At 39.3% G+C, this 14969-nt stretch overlaps 1 protein-coding gene across 4 annotated transcripts in view; it reads right to left on the minus strand.

Annotated features, from left to right (window-relative positions):
* Positions 1-3147: 3147 nt before the first annotated feature.
* Positions 3148-14969, minus strand: part of LOC113500677 (mucin-12) — a 41321-nt gene continuing 29499 nt past the window's right edge. Inside the window, exons 4-9 of one of the 4 annotated variants that reach the window (XM_026881542.1) lie at positions 12098-12216; positions 7664-11908; positions 7034-7139; positions 6436-6822; positions 5046-5262; positions 3148-4819 (exon numbers count right to left, since the gene is read on the minus strand). In XM_026881542.1, the coding sequence (XP_026737343.1) occupies positions 4540-4819; positions 5046-5262; positions 6436-6822; positions 7034-7139; positions 7664-11908; positions 12098-12216 (5354 nt within the window). In that variant the 3' untranslated portion in view covers positions 3148-4539. The other 3 variants (XR_003401230.1, XM_026881543.1, XM_026881544.1) reach the window with 3 other exon arrangements.

Below are 14969 nucleotides of genomic sequence, written 5' to 3' on the forward strand. Positions count from 1 at the left end.
AAATTAAACGCATAAATCACTTAAATGTCCGAAAAGCCAAATGCTTTCAGAAAACATGAAATCGATTCCTGAAATTATGTAACGCAGGTTAAACAAGCAGTGCATGAGGACAAATCATTTGGTACGCCATACACGTACAAATAGCATACGGAATGCTGAATGCAGCGCTCGAAAGCCTGGCTTTACAAATATTGCTAAAGCGTAGTGAACATAATAAGCCGAATCTCTCATTCGTTTGTAAAGGGTGAAAGGTGTCGGCGTTGTCGCTGCATATTGGGGTTAATCTATGATATAGCAGATTTTTTTTATCTTTCGGTCGAATAAATATAGTTTTAATAGGCAGTATGATTCACTGCCAGTTTTTGGTTATGTAGACCAATATTTTGAGAATGATAAATGACAATTAAATTAACTACTACCTGTATAAATATTTGTAGGTAATTAAATTATCCCAAATTATTTTTAGGCTCAAGCATCACAAAACTTCATCCATGTTACTTGTAGTCAATTACATACTTTTCAGCTGACAACAAGAATCTTCCGTTAAATGCACAGATTCATCAAAATTTTATTAGTCGTTGCGTCCGATAGCTCATAACTGCATTCCATTTGTTACTCAATACTCAAATTTTGTTCCAAATCAGAAAATACAAAGTGAAGATGTATTTATGGAATTCATGAGACTCCGATACAAGATGTAAGACGATTTCCTGTGACTAGCCTCATAGAATATCGACAACGAATATCAGAACTAGTACAGCAACAAACTGTCTTCTGCCAAAAGTTTCGGCGCGTCAATAAGTCGCGGGAGCAATAACTACACGGACCATAGCACAACCAGTTCACGAGTAATGGCCGAGAAAATGTTAAAACTTACTAACCGGATTCAGTTTCCTGAAAATCTTTACCCCACTGTTAGTTTATTAGTCAAGAAGATACTTATATATAACCAAGTTGCCAATCGTGCTAATAACTACACAAAGGCTGTTCAATCCAGACTTGCAGGCTACAATGTAGCCCGCCAATGTATTTGAAGGTCCGCCAAGAGTAGCTCGTTGTTTTATTATAGTTTTTTTCTACCTTTAGGGTATTACCGTAATTCTTATGTGAAGCCTGCAGATTGCCTTGGATAGTTGGGATTTAAAATAACCTGGGAATACCCATAGTCTCCTCTACAACACCTTTTAAGGCATCTAGTTATTTTAAACGTAATCATTAACCATATAATAAATACCCACTCAAGCAGCATTAAAATTGATCATTCTGAAATGATGTGGCAATAACTGTAAACTCACGCCTATTTATGACGCCACTTTGAACGTAGGTAGGTAGCTGCCGTAGGAGGTACTTAAGTATGGTAAAGCACCTTATAATGGCGCTAGCAATAATTTGAATCTGCGACTTTTTACCTATAAAATATAAAGCCGTAATTTAACTCTACAATCTACTTACAGATAATTATTTAACAGGAAGCGATTTATTTTACTTCTTGCCACTTAGTACCTATTACTTGTAATTCTTGTATCGCGGGCTTTAAAAAAACATTAAAGTCACATGCACAAAAGGCATCCGGACTTCGAATAACCATTCGTGGAACACACAAATCCTTGTGGGTACTACGCGGGGATCGAATCCACGTCACCACACGCACAGTGTGTTTAGTATGGTACCTAACCCTTATCAACTTATCACCCTTAGCATGGATGGCCCATCCATGCAGTGCAGCATGATTTTACGGGAAAATCGTCAATTGGAACGGAATCATTCTTATCCAGAGCGAAAAAACTTTAAACTTTAAAGGAGTCTAAAAATAGGAATTTCTAAAGTCGGCCGTCTATAGTTTTAAGGTAATTCTTGATCATAACGTCAATCTATATTAATTAAATAAGCCGAACATTGTAATAACTTAACATTGGCCATTCCATTGGATTTACCAAACACCAAAGCAGAAGAAATGTAGTAACAATGCTATCTGCCATTGGAGTATACCCTTTTCTATATTAAATTTTAATTATATAAATAATGCAAAACGTAAAATTTTATTCCTGATATTTAAATAGGAACCAACTTGTAGCGGCTAACTGTAATTTATAAATCTGGTTTCGTCGTCAAATTATGTTACTGCATTCTGTACAAGCAACAAGCTGGGAAACTAGATGGCGTTTTACGCTCTTTTCAACAATCCACCGTTTTATATGCTGGTACTCCACAGATCCAGGCAGTAATAAGGTGGTCACAGTAGTTAAATCTCTCGATGATTATTACTGATGAATACTATTCAGTACACGATAATTATACACAAACTCTTCTCCATTCTATTCAGTCATAATTTTTGTTTTCTTAATAATGTTTCCCACTTGATTTTAATGTTTTTCGTATTAGCATTTCTGCAAACTTGTTAAATGTCACTCGTGTGTGCTATGCCATTCAAAATCAGTATAGGCGTACCCTTGAGTATACATACTGCAGTGTTAACAATATGTTTACAGAAAATATTATAAAGATTTTGAAGTAGTCTATAAAAAGAAAAGGAGAAAGTAAAATAAACATTAAATAAAACAGGTACATTTTATTGAAAAAAATATGTACACAGCAAAACAAATAAATAATCTTATATTGTATATTAGTCTATAAAACATTAATTTCATTGAAATAAAATACTATACATAACTACATCAAGATTATGTACATAATACCATCTCACAGGGAAGTGCTATCGGACTATAATATAATAAACAATATTCATATAACATTTAAATACTATGTCGATATTTGGAGTCACATTTATTAGTTAGGAAAATTTAAGTGGAATCCCTAGATTACGATAAAATACGATAGGTAATATAAAACAGTAAGCTATGATAATTCCTTGATATATTCATCGGACATCCAAAGATCACATATAGTAATTTTGCACATTGATAAATCTAACAATGACGGTTGATAACAAATTATCTATCAAAATGTACTCATGGCATGACCTATTAGTTAACATTACCTAGATTTTTTTTAACTTTTTCTTATCTAAAAATTATTGTGATTAAAAAGCATTTTAGAAATTATTTAAAATAATCTCCCTTGTACCCACAAATCAAATGTTTATCAATTAAGCGACACTTAGAGATATCTTAAATTTATGTAAATAAAACAGAAAACTATGAGATGATGAGATTAGTTTCTAAACGTGTGCTAACGCATGATGTCGCTGTGATGTCTAGTATCGATGTAACACAAACGTCGAATGCCATTCATTACATGAATACTATGTTTGTATATTAAATAGGCCTACTTAAATCCAGATATGGTTTAATAAAATTGTATACAAAACGTATAAATATCGCTGACGTACGTTTATTTCTCTACTATCCAACATTGTTGTAACATACTATAGATAAAATCTGACTGCCTCCTATATCAAAATTGTTGTCGAGTTATCATTAAAATATTTTATTTCTAAAATATTAACAAAAGTATAAAATTATTAACGCAAACAAGTACGATAATGTCGAACTAATATGTACTGTACTTATTCATTATTCAACCGAAACAATGTCGACGCGTGCGGCGCGCGACCCGCCAGGCCTGTGTTATTGTCAATTATCTCCTCTATATCTACATTTCAATATGCTCAATATTTTGACTAGAAATCATGTTATACTTATTACTTTCTAACAAAACACATAAAATTTACAAGATATATAGCATAATTTCTTATCAATTTACAGTTCACTAAAATTGTACAATACATCGATGACAGGTGTGGAATTTCATTTATTTTCTTTAATATCGAGAGAAACCTACTTAAAGTATGATCTTTGCTTAATCTAATACATTTAATGTGAAACAACAATGATTTTAAATCATGATTGCTACACTTAAACAATGCACATTTATAATTTAATATAAAACACTGTATCTTGTTATTACATATATGAAATAATTTGCATAATTTTAGGAACATCTAATGTCTAGAAGGAATTTTGATCCAAAGATGACACATTTCGAACACAAACTTTACAAACCTTATATACAGTGATCCCAATTAAACGATAGGTAATACGGAATGGTATATAATCACTGAACGGTATATTAAATATACAAGTTGGAAATAAAACATCAAGTCTTTAATATAATGAATCTCAACATTCTTGTTCTAACTACAGTTTATAAATTAACAATGTAAAATAAATGTCGTTGTGATGTATATTAAGTGATGAGAAGTATTTAGCTAATAAAACCACTTCATTGTGTTATTTTTGCTATGTCATGCCGAAATAGCCAGTCTCAAACTTAGATCTCGCGTTATAATATTCTTTATCTATAATATTTAAATCTACATAACGTCTGAATAAGGCGGACTCTGTACCACATCCGTACTCCGAATAAGCGGGCGCACTGAACGATCAACTCGCACTAACTAACACTGCTATTGACGGCAACATATGTGATGTATTGATTATACAAGACGCTCGCAGTTGAGTATTCAGGCCGCCCGATTCAAGACGGCGGCTCCAACAGTGTGGTTCCGAGCTCGGGTCGTCATCGCGAGCTCCGCAGCCGGGCGCCGTCGGCCGAGGCGTTGGTCCCGGCCGCTACCTTAGCGGGGGTCTTCTTGTTGTGCTTGTCCTTGGCGCGGGTCCTGTCGGGCTTCCTGTGCCTGCGCGGCGCGTCCAGCTCGGCGGGCTCGTCGTCCTCGTCCTCGGCGAGGGGCGAGGCTTCGCCGGCCTCGTCCGCCTCGCACGCCCTCTCGCTCCTCTTGTCTAGCTCCGCCATCGCCTCTTGAATCGCGTTCTCGAGGAGAGTGTTCAGTTTTCTACTCCTGTTTTAGTAAATAATGATTTAATAAATAGCTGAAAAAGAGCGACAGTATTGTGGAAGTATACGGCTTCTATTGCGATTTATAACATAAAAATCTTTGGGTTGGGTTAATATTACAATGAAATATATCCTGGCAAAGTTTATAACGAGAACAGATCGAGCGAGAATAGGAAGACACGCGTTCGGTTCGGATGCGTCAGGTAAGGTATTGTATGAGAGCGGCTCACTTCCGATGGCGGGTCCTGGCGGCGTGGTGCGCCTCCAGCCCCTCGCAGAGCGTGAGCAGCTTGTCCTGGCGCAGCACGGCGCGGCGCCGCTCGGGCCCGAACCAGCGCACGGCCCAGCGGCCGCGGCCCGCGCGGCCCGCCAGCGCGCCCGGCCACGACGCGTGCCCCGCCACCGGGCCCCACACCACGTCGCCCACGCTGAAGCGCCGCCGCGCACCTGGCGTCACACGCCACGTCAGCGACCGAGCGAGACCTCACTCGTCTCCGACACACACACACGCGCACACACCTTGCGATGCAAATTAGCTCGGTTCCAACTCGAAACGGTAGGCGTGGCAGCAACAATTTAGGATTTTTAGTAGCAATTTGAAATTAAAATTATTTTTAAATAAGCAAACCAATTTCAGAAAACTTCAAAGGAATTTTATACAAATTAGATTTTAGAAATGATAACATTTTAGGTCCACTATAATATTTCCCGACACCCATAAAATTACATCGAAATAATAATGAGACATGTATTTACTTACAAGAATGAACGGATGAAATGATGATGGCTTTACAATGATGCGTTAGTAATGGAATCCCAATTTGTGAGCCAATTTGTTACTTCGAATGTGGTGCAATGGAAAGCGACAGAAAGCCGGGTGAGTACGTTTGAACGCTGCACATCACTGATTTATTCTGATTAGTTTCCAGTACACCCCCTTATTAACAGCTGTATCTTGTATTAACCCAACCAAAAGAAAACCAATGACCGATAGTATCGCATTATGTAGAAGCTGAAATATACCACAATACACATCATTATGACGTATTCGTTCATGGACTCTACAAACATATTGTACAATTTAGTAAATCCGCTTGCAGAGAGTCAATCCAAAACCAATACAAGACACAACATTATGGTAAATTTAGAATTTTGTTAGCAGTGACTTAAGCGTGAGATGGTTCTGGACATACATATTAGTACCGTGGTTGATGAACCCTCAGTCAAACAAATATGTATAGATATGTGAGTTAGATCAAGATTTGTATACAACAGGAGTTATGAAAAGCGGGATACATTCAGAACAATCAAGGCAAAGTTAAGTTCGAGATCTGGTAAACATAACTGTTATTGAAAACATCATTAAATTGTACAAAACGTCGAGATTCGAAATCAAACAGAAGACTCGGTGCGACTTGACCTTTATATTCTACATTAAAAATTATCTTATTATAGATTTACATACTAACTGTTCTAGAACATTATTTTTTACAATTTAGAGTGGATTGACAACAATTAAAGCTAACATTTATAGTATTCCACCGAATTGCATAACAATTGAACAGATAGCGAAGGATCCAAAGCTTAGCATAGAGGAAGGTTAAAAAAATCTAGACTTACCATCGCCGGAACCCATATTATGTCTATCATATACTTTAGGCAGAGGAGTCGTGTCTGAACTCGTGCCAGAATGTGGGAAATGCCTTGACTGTGTTTTATCTGGAGAACTCATACCCATTGCTTCATAATCAGAATCCTTCGGCATCCCATGTACCATGTTATAGCTGGGAGTCCGCATTATCTTGTCAGGCCGGTAAGTGGATGCGTCACCGAAATCATTTTTCCTCTTATACGTCTGACTCCGCTCGTAATAATTTGAAGTCATCGGCATGACTGGCTGGTTGTTAATCGTTGACGAATTCATATTCTGATTAAAATGCATGTCCGTTGATTCAACTGGATTGTGTGAGCGATTTTGGCGCATAAGTGCTGTGTTTGAAATCATGCCTGGAATGGGAAAAACATGATTATTTTTCACATTTTGAAGATCTTAAATTTTCGGAGAAAATATTATACATTTTTATTTTTTTATTCTTTGCGCTTTGATGTTCGTCGTTTTCGTCTTCGTCGTCGACCTTGTTGAAGACGCAAAATCGGATTTTGTTTTTCTACTGAACTTTAGTAAATAAATATCATTGAGAAATACATTACAACTTACTTTGCGAGTCTGTATCAGAGTTGAAGTCATTTCGTGCCCTAGGCCAGGAATGTTCACGAGATTCCGCTATATCTGGCTCACTACTAGACACGCATTGCACCATAGCCTAGAAACAATGAAAATATAGTTAATTGGTTCAAGTTATTTGTTATTTGTAGAAACAGTACCTATAAATGATTAAACGACTTAACTTGACGTAACTTTTTACTGATATTTATTTTTATCATACAACGTAAGTAATGAGACTGATTCATTATTAAATGATGTAACGGTTTACTCACGCGTATTTATCGGGGTAGCCCGACTAGTTTTGGACCCAACCGGAGTCCTTAATCATACCCCGATAAATACGCGTGAGTAAACCGTTACATCATTTAATAACGTAAGTAATGAACATTTGGACAAAGTTTAGTTTTCGAGTACTGTTCCATTTGTATTTTTTCATGCAAGTATGTAACCTCATGGTTTTCGTCAGCAAAGTAAGTATCGGAATTAGGTAACGTATGGATAGGATTGTTTATTTAAAATCTAACTACACGTTGCAAATTCATAAGCCACGTACATTATTTTAAGAGATTCGTCAAATGAATATTCACAATTGGGTTAGTAGGCAAACAGTATGTTGCTTACCGAGGAGCAGTTGTCGGAGTGGTCTGGCTCTGCGGTGGTGGTGTCTGCGGGCGGGTGCGCGCGCGGGCTGGCGGCGGGCTCGAGCGCGCCCAGCGGGCTGTGCGTGGTGGTGTCGGGCGGGCTGCCGGCCGCCGGGGACTTGCCCGCCAGCGTCTGCGTGGACGCGCACACCGAGCTGCGCGCGCCCCACTCCGCCAGCAGCGACGCGTAGCCCGCCGCGCCCGCCGCGCCCGCCGCCACCGCCTCGCCCCCGGAGTCCGCCTGCCGCAGCCCCGGAGGAGACGATCCCATGCTCCTCCCCTTCTGATTGCTGATCTGCTTCCCTCCCAGCAGAATATTAGGGTCTATACTCAGCCGCGACGTATTCCCTCCCTGCAGGTTAGTCGTTATCGACGACATCTGCGAGTTATGAGAGTTCGACACGAGTGTCGTTTGCTGTTGCACAATCGTGGTGTTCTGCTGGACGAACGTTGAGTTGCTTCGATTGCTTGCGGCCGACGATAAGGAAACTTGTTTTGGAGACAACGGAACCATTAGAGCTTGCCCCATTTGATTGGTTTGTATAAACTCTTGTGTCTGCACGTTGCCCGATCTGACTTGTGGGTTGGTATTAAATGTCACGTTGGTCGGACTTAAGTTAGCAAGTAAAGGACTCAGTTGACCATTAAAGTTCGGACTGTTCATCATAACTTGACTATTAGGCGATATAAATTGCGCTCCCGGACTATGTTGTGATTGTATTATTTTACTTTGCTGGTTCTGAGTCCGTAGAACTACTCCACCATTAGTGCTCGCCGCAAAAACTCCCGGATTTTGGACCGGGGTCAGCACGTTTTGACCATTAACAGTTTGCAACTGTAATTGCACAGGCATTCCAGTCGAATTGTCAGGTATTAGAGCTGTACCATCAGCAGTCATCATCATTCCACCAAGATTCGGGACGATGAATTGTTGGAAAGCCGGGAAATTTGGCACAACGCTACTGGCATTGTTTATCAAGTTGACTGGTTGTAGTAAATTAATTTGTTGCGATGGTGAAGTGTTTGTTATAATCTGCTGAGAACCAAAGTTGTTAGTATTCCCTTGTCCGTTCATAACTATGTGGGCCGGAGTACCAGATTTGCCAGGAACTATAGTTAAAGCTTGAAGCATAGGAGTGGGCGATATGTTGTTGTTTGGAGATAGTTGAAAACCACGCGGTGAGAACTGAGGACTAGAATTATGTTGTGGTGAAGTGTGATGAACCATAATGTTATTTGTATTTTGCTGCGGTGCAGTTATTTGTAAAACGTTTGTGATGTTTGACGTATTCTTTTTCTTCTTACTTCTCTTCTTTAGACTCTCCGGCGACAACATAGCCATGCCCTGTACGAATCCTTGCTGGCTCTTCATATCAATTTGCCGTGTGCCGTCATTTGGTGACTGACCAGATACTATACCGCCCGCAACTATTTGTGGTATATTTTGTTGCATGACTTGTCCATCGACAGCCATCATTGGCGGTTGGATGACGAAAGGAGCTGGCAAGGTATTGACTACAACTGTGGGTTGGTTAACAAGCGGCTGCATACCACCTACAGCCGGTACTACTTGAGTCATGGATGTGGTCACGTTTGTCACGTTGCCCTGTAACGACGCTACTGCAGTCGACGTCTTCGGTGGAGGTGGCGGCATATGATTACTAGACACCATTATCTGACCAGTTGACGATATCAATATTTGGCCAGGTGTTGTCGAACACGCTCTTCTATTTAATTGTGATGATGACGTATGCGTACTTGTCTCCGGTTTTAAAGGCAAACTACCGATAACATTTTGAACCATTTCAAGAGGCGACTTAGATATCATATTCTGTGCAGTCGTGCCAGCTATATGTAATGGATAGCTGGTTGGTAAGTTGACTGAATGTATGAATGGGTCTGGCTGATTGTTCGGAATGGCATATGTTGTTGCGAGATTGACACTTGGCGGCGGAGGTGGCCTTATAAAGTTTGCTTGGGAAGCGTTTATAGATGTTGTAGCAGTGTTGGCTTTTCCAGCTAGCACTGACGTGACCGTATCACGAGTTACCGAAAACCCGCTGGCCATAGTCGTTACAAACGTTTGCACATAGCATGCTTGTATCAATGTATGAGCAGGACCGCCGCCCAGGTGCGGGGGTGGACAGTATCCAGGCATTGAGTTTTCAATTCTTCGCCTTGGCTCCAACCTACACATGTCTTGCGATGGTTTCAAACCAGGTTTGACGCCAAGCATTGATATGTTATCAACTTCCATTAAATTTTTATTAACATTGTGGTTTGATATGAAATGCATCACTTGAGTTCCAGTCATGGACTGAGTATGATTAGGTGGCCCGGGTGAGTTGTAGGGATACATTTGATTACTTCCAGGAGTGGGAGTATTACTGTTGTAGTTGTCTCTACAAGGCCCGGAATTTGAGTAAGCTGGGCTGGGTATAGGGTAATTGCAATTGGACTGTATCTGCGAACTATTGTTCCCATTACTGTGCGGAGTATCCGTATTCCGTGAACTGTTGGATAACGTCGGAGACTGTTCAGGAGGCTGGAGTGTTTCTGTGATGGACACATTACTAGTGCTGACCGTAGCAGCTTGGATAGGACCACAGTTATCATGCATCATTGGACTTCTGTCGATAAATGTTGAAGACGTCACTGGATTGTCATCAAATCCGTGTTTAGGACTCGACATTGTTGAATTACTGTCTAGTTCCATCTTGTACATGTGATGTTTCATGTATTTCATTCTCATTTGATTATCATTGTATTCTGGACTGTTACTTTTCACAGAGACATTGCAACCTTTACAGCATTGTGACAGAGTGTTGTCCATGGATTTGTCTGACAGTACACTGCTGTCCGGAGTACTTGTAGGCGATAGTGATGGATTTGACGCATTATTTCTGTACACGTTAGGCATTTCTACTGGTTTAGTCATTGATTTTAACTTATCTATGTGATTTTGCGGAACACAGCAATTGCTGGCATTTGAATTCTCATACTGATTCGCATCATATGTGGAATTAATCCCCACTTGTTTAGAGATAGTATTATTTAACAGCACTGTTTGTTGTGCTAAATATCCGCTGGGGTCATCCATAAACGAGGGGACGTTGTTAATGGGTACTTCATCATTCGAAGCTTTTGAGTCCTGCATCATCCTGAGCCCGTTATTACCATAAGTAAGTACCTTATTTTCTGCATTATTCTTCTTCTTAGCACCTTTGTTACCACCTTTTGCTTTCTTTTTATTAGTTTCCACACCTGGCCATTGTTGACCCATCATATTATAGTGCTGCGGTAGAGGTGGCACTCGTGAGCACATGACTTGGTTATTTACCTGCTCATTGCTTGAGAACGAGCTGTATGACGAAGACGAAGAATCTTCCGACACACTGGTGTTTGGCTCTTCTAACTCATTGTCCGATTTCAGGAGTTTTGGACTTGGGCTTGTCATAGAATTAGGGACGCTAGGCTCGCTTCGTTTAACTTGCCATGGAGGTGTTTTAGCTGGATTGGTTTTTACTACGGTCCCGTTTTGTATTACTAATTGCCCTTGAGGAACATACTGACCATGATTCTGCGACTTATTTTGAGTTACATTATCACTAAATTGTGTTCTATATCCCTTCATGGCCATTTCAATCTGTTTCTGATTTTGCTGTATAAAAATTTGTTGTTGTTCATTTATTTTCTGCATCACTTCTGGCGTTAAAGCTTGATTTAAGCCGCAAAACATTTGTGCCTCTTCTTCTTTGTTGTGATATTTGGTTGAATGCATGTTTTGCTGCATCGCAGATAAATCTTTTTTATCGTCTTTTTGTTCTTGTTCAGATATGACTTGAGATGCTGCCGACGAATTGTTTTTATAACTCTGGTGTTTACTTATACCCGTATTAACACCAATTATTTGTCCATTTGTTCCTAACACCGGAAGACCTGGACTAGGAGTATTGTTTATAGAGTTCATGGTTGGATTCTGTTTCTGCCCAGCTTCAAGTGATTCCATGTGTTGCGAATGTTGTGATATCCAACCGCTATTGACAGTGAGGTAGTGGGAACTCCTTTGAACATGCGTTTCCTGTTTTATTTCAGAGTCTTGTGACATGTTATTTATCACATTCTGCTGCACTGACGGATAGGAAGGCAGACAGGGCTGACCGGCGGCACCACGGTGTGGTCCCATGGCCGTTGAGCTTTCCCGATTAGATTCAGTTTCCTGTGTCTGTAACAGATAATATCTAGTATTAATAAATAGGTTTCGCAGAGAACATTGATTTCACAGTCTAATAAAACGCCGGCGACGACAACATTTATATGTATGATGTACTTAATAAATACGGAATGGTCCAAGATATCCGCTGGCAACGATTCAGGTCTTATCATAACTATGAATACGTAATAATACACGTACCTTAAACTCGTTGAGAGGCCGTTCCCTCTGCACCATCAATTGTGACACGCTCACGTTAGCCGGGAACCCAGGTCGTTTCTTCATCTTTTTCTTTAAAACGGATACCTCAGTGCCCGTTGCTGGAAATAATGTCAGCGTAAATTAGCATTATCGTTGAATTTATAATGCATTAAGTACATAATATCCATGCTACGCTATTATGATTGTATATAAAATAATCTTTAATGGTCGTGTTCGAGCCGAGGTTTAGGTAATAGAATTTAAATAGAAGAGTATAACAAATATTGAACGCAAAGTCATTGAGTGAGGTGAGGTGTGGGAGACCGACCGGGTGACTTTGATCTGCTCTCCAGACGTCCTAATAATTTAGGACAATATATACAATAAAAAGTAGTAGCTTCATTTGAGAATAGATGAATCGTATCGCTTTAGCTTATTACGTATGTAACTTGCCTCTCATACAAAATTAAATGAAGCCAATGTTATTTATCGTAACTGAGAATTTACAATCCATTTGAATGCAAACAAGCTCTGATGAGTCGTAACCAAAATATTCATTAAATTTGCTAATTGAATTAAAATTAGGAAGGATTCCTTCTGGCTTTTTAACGTGTCTCTAAAAATTTATGCGGAAAAAGGCACTATGAGACGCTTTCCTTGGTACTGTCATTGTTTAAGTGCAAAAAGATGTCGCATCAACTTGTAATGACGAAAAAACGACTAAAATGGTGATAAAAACCATAAATGAAAAAAAACCTAGGTAGAAATATTCGAGCGCTTACAGGTATTCATAGCATCAAAATTTTTAACACACCTTTAGAATCGGGGTTAAGAATCGGCTCTACAATTCTGAGATGTCGCTGTTAACAATAACATACGTACATGTTGAAACAAATCATTCTAGGAGAGCAACTTCAATAAATACATTTTTAAACTCCCCAGTTCAACTAAATAATTAATGAGCAATGTTAAAATCGACGCTTCTACTCCGTAAAGTCTGCCAAAGAAACGGTTTTCCAATTAGAACAAAACTATCCACACGGTAAAAGAGCTGTTAATTCCAATTCCAACGCCGCCGTCGCGAACTCCAATAAGAAATAAAAGGAACGGCATTTGAAGACTGCTCTGTACGTAAGTTTATTAAACAGCGGGGAATTATTTTCTTTGTACGTTTCATGTTGTTAAGAAGATTGGGTTGTAAGGGAAAATGTTTTATTTCTTTGCAAGAAAATATGAATTAGCTTTGTCAACCAAGAATAGCATTAGATTTACTCAGTAATCTAGGAATATATTATATTAAAAGGAGTACGTATATGTTTGACAAACACAAAATCAAATTAAGAAGTCAACATAATAATACATACTGTTACCTAAATAAACGGTATTTAGGTTACCCATTCTCACACATTACGGGTATGCAGGGGTTCCCATAAATAGGCGCTTAAAGCCTTCAATTATCCCCTGCTCCTCGCCCATTCATAAGCGTTTTCATTCAGTCGATGTACCGCATTTACTCGACTGCAGAAATAAGCCACCCCGCCAAAGAATTTTTAGGAGATCAAAAGCTTTAATAGTTATAAAATTAAGGATTTTTGCAAATATGCTTTATTATTAGTTAGGTAATTACAAAATTTATCGAAATAAAAACAATCGTCGCTTAATACCCAGCCATGTTGTCCAATACTAAGCTTAATACTAATGAAACTCCTAATTAGCAGATATTTGTTGCACTTCCACTGTCAATTAGCGGTAATTAGCAGTCACCGCTCTTCTTCGAACTGGTGCGAGCTTTGAAGAATTGAACTCTGAGATGTGATTCGAAGCGATCCAACTAATTGAGATTTATCTTTTGTACCCAATTTTAATGTGACTTAATTAAGACAAGATATTATTACCAATTTTTATAGCATATATTTATTAATAACATCATTTTTTATAAGTGGTGCTTTATAACAACAACGGAGATACAAACACAATATCAATGACATTTCAGTCCCTGTTTGCGGCAACACAGCCAAGTAGAGGCTACACGTCACTCGAAGTTGATGGGCAAATAATGAACACAAACTAAACTGTCAATGCAAGATAGACAAAGCCTTAATTAAAGCCATGTTCTATTGAGATTACGTAACACAAGAGAGAGTTACATAACTATTATAATAACAAAGGTCTACTTACGATTACAGCTGAAAATGAGCTTTTTAGCTAGAGACGGTCAGCAAGTTGATAGTGTATCATAATTAGTTAGCAAGTCGAGTATAATGCCGTTATCTATTTGCGCATTATCTGGCAGATTTGCAATTAAAATAGGGGTTGTGTGCGGCTCTCGGCGAGTGGAGGGTGGGCTCCTCGGCGCCGGGCGCAGTAGGACGGGCGGGGGCGCCGGGCCGCAGGGTGGCGCGACTCGTCAGATCAATAGTCGGAGGGGCGCGGGCCCACGCCACCGGCCGTTCTGCACCACCGCCGATTGTTTCAAATTACACCCGCCTTTGTTCCCGCCACTGATCGAGTCGCCCGAGTTTTTGTTTACTCTAAACGACCGACTTCCTTTACGGTTATTACGCATTCTGTGGCTCGCCGTACTGATTTTTTGATTCGGTCAGAATGCAGTTAATTGTTTTAATGACAGTTTGTAGCCCTACAACGACCGGGCAAGGAAAAATTGGCATAATCACTAACTACGTTTGAAAGAGGTAGTGATATTAGCATGCAGTCGGAGGGAGACTATTAGTGCAGGTCTTAAACGTGATCATTATGTAACAATAAAAATCTTACAAAGTAGACGAGAAAATTAAACTTATATTCAACTTTATATATAAATAAGTTTATCAGTCTATAAAATTATTTAAATAACTTATTGTAACCATAAGTA

Source organism: Trichoplusia ni, chromosome 14, assembly GCF_003590095.1.
Source record: "Trichoplusia ni isolate ovarian cell line Hi5 chromosome 14, tn1, whole genome shotgun sequence".
In the NCBI taxonomy this organism is placed as follows: Eukaryota; Metazoa; Arthropoda; class Insecta; order Lepidoptera; family Noctuidae; genus Trichoplusia; species Trichoplusia ni.